This window comes from Colobus angolensis, unplaced genomic scaffold (genome assembly GCF_000951035.1).
Source record: "Colobus angolensis palliatus isolate OR3802 unplaced genomic scaffold, Cang.pa_1.0 Scaffold199, whole genome shotgun sequence".
NCBI lineage: Eukaryota > Metazoa > Chordata > Mammalia > Primates > Cercopithecidae > Colobus > Colobus angolensis.
The window spans coordinates 989905-996505 of NW_012115143.1; the positions used below are offsets into that span (position 1 = coordinate 989905).

The window sequence follows — 6601 nt, forward strand, 5'->3', positions numbered from 1 at the left end:
CCTGAGTCATGATGCTATTACCTGTTCTGCTGTTTAATGGACTTCCATGTAAGATTTTATTTAATAAGGGTTCTTGTGGCTTGAGAAAAAAAAAAAAAAAAGAAAGATTAAGGAGTAATAGCATAGAAAAGGTAGAGGGGGAGCTCCAGGAATCAGTCACTCTAATCAAACAAATGTTGAGCCAGCAAGAACTGCCTGAAGCAACTTTTTTTTTTCTTTTGAGACACAGTCTCACTCACTCTGTCGCCCAGGCTGGAGTGCAGTGGCATGATCTCAGCTAAGTGCAACTTTTGCCTCCTGGGTCCAAGTGATTCTCATGCCTCAGCCCCCCATGTAGCTGGATTACAGGTGCGCACCACCACGCCTAGCTAAGTTTTGTATTTTTAGCAGAGGCAGAGTTTCACCATGTTGGCCAGGTTAGCCTTGAACTCCTGACCTCAACTGATCTACCCGCCGTGGCTTCCCAAAGTGTTGGGATTAGAGGCGTGAGCCACCGTGCCCGGCCTGAAGCAATTATTTTGGAACTCTGGAGCCTGGTGAAATAATTGCAGCATCCAGGGGAATGCTTAATAAAGGAAGCAGCTGGTAAATTTTGGTGAGTTTTGACATTTTGTGTCACGGCTATCTTCCTCTAGGCCCCCCAATGCCACAGCAGGTAGCCATGGGGATGACGGCTTGTTTTTCTGGTGTAGTTTGCTTGTGTCAGGGTAGACAATAGAGACCTTGTCTTCCAAAAGTTGAGGCTGTATGTTTAGATCACGCTGGTGGTTCACTGAGGCCAGCAAGGATGTGAGAAAAAAGGTACCCTCACACATTGCTGGTTGGGACATAAAATGGCGTAACCACTGTGGAAAACAGTTTGCAGCTCCTCAAAAAGTTAAACACAAAATTACCATATGACTCAGTAATTCCACTCCTGGGCATAGATCCAAAAGAAATGAAAACTTTATGTCCACAAAGAAACTTGTAGATGAGTATTTTTTTAGTAGCATTATCTGTAATAGTCAAAAGGGGGAAACAACCTAAATGCCCATCTATGGATGAAGGAATAAACAAACTCTTATATATACATACAATGGAATATTATTTAGTCAAAAAAGGAAAAAAGTAATGACACATGCTACGACTTGGATAAATATTAAAAACATGCTAAGTGAAAGAAGCCAGGCACAAAAGGTCACATATTGTATGATTCCTTTCATATAATATATCCAGAATAGGCAAATCCATAGAGACAGAAAGTAGATTACAGATTACCATGGGGTATGGGATGAGGGGAACAGAAGTGATTAGTGAGTACAAGGTGATGAAAAAGTTTGCAAACTAAAGAGGTGGTGATTGTACAAAATTTTGAATACACTAAATGCCACTGAACTGTACACTTTATCATAGCTCATTGCATGATTTCCCCTCAACTTAAAAAAAATTGACAACCACTGTTATCAAGGATACTCAGAAGTCACTGTTAAAAAAGGAAGTTTGTGGCCAGGTACAGTGGCTCATGCCTGTAATCCCAACACTTTGGGAGGCCAGTGGGTAGGAGGATCACTTGAGCCCAGGAGTTCGAGACCAGCCTGGGTAACATATTGAAACCTTGTCTCTGTGAAAAATCAAAAACATTAGCAGGGCATGGTGGTGCCTGCCTATAGTTTCACTACCTGGGAGGCTGAGGTGGGAAGAGCCCAGGAGTTTGAGGCTGCAGTGAGCTATGGTCAAATCACTGCACTCCAGCCTGGATAACAGAGCAAGACTCTGTCTAAACAAACAAACAAACAAACAAACAAAACCCAAACCAAAACAAACAAAAACAAAGAAGTGTGTGAGTTATGGTGTATATCAACTGCAAGTTCAGAAAATGATTTAAAATTATACATATATATATATATATACACATTCTCCTTACCTGAAATGAGAAGCTTGATTCAGGAGGCAGCTATAGTCATCAGGAAGCTCTATCAAACTATTTCTTTTTCTAGGGTACCTACAATGTAATTTAAAAGGCAATTTTATTTTAGAGTAAATAAACCCAGATCAAAAACTACCCAAGGTGATAGAAGGAAGAATGTCTTAAAAATAACAAAACGAGCTGGGTGTGGTGGCTCATGCCTGTAATCCCAGCACTTTGGGAGCCTGAGGTAGGCGAATCACGACGTCAGGAGATCGAGACCATCCTGGCTAACACAGTGAAACCCCATCTCTACTAAAAATACAAAAAATTAGCTGGGCATGGTGGTGGGCGCCTGTAGTCCCAGCTACTGGGGAGGCTGAGGCAGGAGAATGGTGTGAACCCGGGAGGTGGAGCTTGCAGTGAGCCAAGACTGCGCCACCGCAGTCCAGCCTGGGTGACAGAGCGAGATTCCGTCTCAAAAAAAAAAAAAAAGAAAGGACCTACACTTGCAATTCAAATTAATTCCCATTGTTGACCTGATCAAATCCAAACTTCTCAGTCTATAATTCCAAATCTTTCATCGGCTGAATTCCTTTTCAAACTTAGCTTCCACTGGTTTCTAGGATGAAAGTGTTCTAGCTAGATTTCTATACTGTATCGGAAAGCAACATCAAGCAGTAGCTAAGAACACAGACTGTGAAATTAGATCTGGTTACAAATGCTAAATTCCCTGACACTTCACAACTCTTTGAATCTAAGCCTGTATTTCCCTGTCTGTAAACTAGGGATAAAATATACCATACTCCAATTATGGGGCCACCATCAAATCAGGTTCTGGGAAGGGAGGGAGAGAAACATTACATTAAATGAACGTATCAATTAAAAGGTTCATATTGATTTAAGAAATGTTAAATTAAATATGAATATTAGCATTAAGGAAACACACACAGCAGGTGAGGACTAAATGAGATACTGAAGTAAAACACAATATACTTAGTACTTAATACATGCTTGCAAATGTTACTCATTCTCACCAAACTAGATACAATAAAAGCCTTGCTTGCATGTATTGGGGAAGATCATCTGAATAATGTGAAATTCTCTCCTCAAACCTCAATCAATCAATCAATCAATTTATTTATTTATTGAAGGCAGAGTCTCACTCCATCCCCCAGGCTGGAGTGAAATGGTGCAATCTCAGCTCACTGCAACATCTGCCTCCTGGGTTCAAGCGATTCTCATGCCTCAGCCTCCCGAGTAGCTGGGATTACAGGCGCCTGCCACCATGCCCAGCTAATTTTTGTATTTTTAGTAGAGACGGGGTTTCATCACATTGGTCAGGCTGGTCTTGAACTCCTGACCTCAGGTGATCCGCCCACCACAGACTCCCAAAGTGCTGGGATTACAGATGTGAGCCACGGCACCTGGCCCCAATCAATTTAAATTCTGTAATTCTTTTCATCTTCAACTCAGTTGTCTATATTTAGTGCAATCATAACATTTATTTGAAAAACCCAGACACTTTTTTGTTTGTTTTTTTAGAGACAGTGTTCACTCTGTTGCCCAGGCTGGCCCTGAACTCCTGGGCTCAAGCAATACTCCTGTCTCAGGCTCCTGAGTACAGGTGCATGATACTGTGCCTGGCTTAAATTTTATAATTATTTCTATACTTAGCTAAAAATGATCTTTAAGACTAACCTTGCCTCATTAACAATCTTTTCCTCTTTAAATTTCTATAGCACTAATGGTATATTCCATATATCATTATACTTTATGTTATAATGTCTTAAGTTTTATGTTGATAACTAGATTGTAGATTACTTATGACCAAAAGCTATGTTACTTCTTTTAAATTTTCCAGAGTATTTCAGTACCATGCTGGGTAAATAGCAGATGTATAAAAGGTATAGTGAATTGAAATAAAGGAAAAATTTTGTGAGATTAACAGTCCAAAAATAGGTATTCATATCTTAAACTTCTCTTGTTTCTCTACTCAAAGATCTTTTCTTATGAGTGACTCCTGCTGCATCTGAGCACAGGGGCTGAATCTGTCATCACTAAATCTCTAAAGATGTGCTACAAGTGAAAGCAGCATATGCACATGCACAGTGGAGGTGAAAGGAGTTCCAGGGTGGCAGAAGATGACAAAAGAAGGCAAATGTATACTGTCTTCATGTTTGCTTTATCCACAGGAAAATGGTATTAGTGTTGGTATTTAAAGCCAGGAGTCAATTCCTCCACTTGTTTATAGATGTGATTCACGGGAATAAAATTAGACACCGTATACAATACCAGACAGGCCCTGGGAGGGGATACAAAGAAGATAAGCGTGCAGTTCTTATTGGTCAGTTATTCTGGGTGCAAATAAGTGGTCACTTATGAGAGAGAATATATTAGGGGAGGCTTCATGGAGGAGATGGCATTTAAATTAGTACTTAAGAAAGAGGTAGATTTTGTTAGAGCCATAACTTAAGGGAGACAGGAGGGCTAAGGAAAAGTTTTTGGGATAGTTTCTAAGGACATAGATAGGAAGGAAAAAGGATATAGTTCTATGTATATCTTGCTTTATTCTTAAAAAAAAAAAAAATCAAAACCAAAAGTGGCTTATAGAAATACTGTAAACCACCACCTTCTGAAGTTAATATACCAGCAGCTCCATGATGCCTCCTCCACCTTTGCCTTTCGACAGGCATGTGCTAGCTTAAAAAAGATTCTCTCAAGAGGAACTGCGGGCTTCTAATAATCTAAAAGGAAAAGGACAGTCATTCCAAGAAAAAAACATTTGTAGGAAGAATCTGATTTCTGGCAAAGACCTAACAGAAGTCAGGAACACTGTACTGAGTGAGAATGAAGAAAGCAGACTAGAAAGCATGCTCAACAAACCAACTACTTTAGGAAACACAACTTGTGGATGCGGGAGAAAGGATTAAGCAGTGAAACCAACCTGACCACGGTGTTTTTTTGCTTCAAACAGTTTAGTAAGGCGGGATCTGCACACCACCTGTATGTGGAGCCAAGAGAAAAGACAAATGGATTATCACAGCTTCAGTGCATGATTTGTCAACAAGCCATTGTTGTCTTTTTTTTTTTTTTTGAGATGGAGTCTCATGCTTTCGCCCAGGCTGGAGTGCAGTGGCAGTAATCTCGGCTCACTGCTTCTGCCTCCTAGGTTCAAGCAATTCTCCTGCCTCAGCCTCCCAAGTAGCTGGGATTACAAGCTGGGATTACACCTGCCACCATGCCTGGCTAATTTTTTTTGCTTATATTTTTGTACTTTTAGTAGAGACAGCATTTTGCCATGTAGGCCAGGCTGGTCTCGAACTCTTGGCCTTAAGTGATCTGCCTGCCTCGGCTTCCCAAAATGTTGGAATTACAGGCATAAGCCACTGCGCCTGGCCTCCAAATAACCTTAAACTGGCCAGGTGTGGTGGCTCACGCCTGTAATCCCAGCACTTTGAGAGGCCAAAGCAGGTAGATCACGAGGTCAGGAGTTCAAGACCAGCCTGGCCAAGATGGTGAAACCCTGTCTCTACTAAAACTACAAAAACTAGCCAGGAGGGGTGGCAGGTGCCTGTAATCCCAGCTACTTGGGAGGCTGAGGCAGAGAACTGCTTGAACCCCGAAGGCGGAGGTCAGAATGAGCTGATATCGCGCCACTGCACTCCAGCCTGGACAGAGCGAGACTGTCTCAAAAACAAAACAAAACAAATTTAAACTGAACTCCTTTTTTTTGGTCCTTCAAATGACAGCAAGTTATTTTACATATGACTAAGGACTACTACATGAAAGCAGTTAATTATGGCTACTAACTGGTATCCTTAAAACAAAACATAAAAGTTATGTGTATTTACTGAGATCTTGAATTTAAGTCTGGCTGCTGCATAATGCTTAGTAACATTACAAAACTCTTAAAGGAGCCTCGGAATTCTTGAAACTTGGAAAAAGGATGATTACTTACTAGTAAATCAATAAAGTCTTGAATAGGCTTTGTTTTTCAGGCTACCGAGATTCTTGTCTTTTAATTACAAGTTACTACTTGTTTCATGTCATCATTATCAACGTGGTTTGCTATGGGAGGTGATATGATGCCTCCTGAGTATCCAGAATACATAGTTATATCAACAGAAGTTTTGACTTAGTATTTTCAAATACTAAGTCAATGCATTATGATTCAAATATGAAGTATTCACACCCCAATGGTGAAAGCAGATGTGAATATAATTCCTCCATTCGGTGGTATCTCACTGGTGGTGGTCACGATTCATGCTACTCAAATAACTGACAACATATTATAGCAAGGTAAGCATAATAAGATACAAAATTATGTTTAAGCTACAGGACATTATTTTATCATGTAGACATATGCTTAGGCTTATGCTCTCTTATAGAGGTAACTAATAGGTAACTCACACACAGCGTTAATAATGAGTACCTGTATATTGTTAACCTATTTTGTTTTCACCAGTTTTTGTTATCATCCAATTCTTTTTCCACTTGAAATGATCAGTGAAAGGGGTGAAAGAGAAAAAAAGTTTGGGAACCACTGCTTTCGAGTGGTTTGACTGAGGTTGGGGGGATAGTGCCAAAAAAGCCCAAGGGGGTGTACTCCACTCTTTAGGCTTGCTTGAACCTGAGTCATGATGCTATTACCTGTTCTGCTGTTTAATGGACTTCCATGTAAGATTTTATTTAATAAGGGTTCTTGTGGCTTGA

The 6601-nt window shown here is 40.4% G+C and overlaps 1 protein-coding gene across 1 annotated transcript in view; it reads right to left on the reverse strand.

Moving 5' to 3' along the window:
* The window catches only part of UBR1 (ubiquitin protein ligase E3 component n-recognin 1), a 158669-nt gene that overhangs the window by 11416 nt on the left and 140652 nt on the right, over positions 1-6601 (reverse strand). The window contains exons 43-44 of the mRNA XM_011941205.1: positions 4833-4889; positions 1904-1981 (exon numbers count right to left, since the gene is read on the reverse strand). Coding sequence (XP_011796595.1) covers positions 1904-1981; positions 4833-4889 — 135 coding nt within the window. The remainder of the gene's footprint in view (positions 1-1903; positions 1982-4832; positions 4890-6601) is intronic.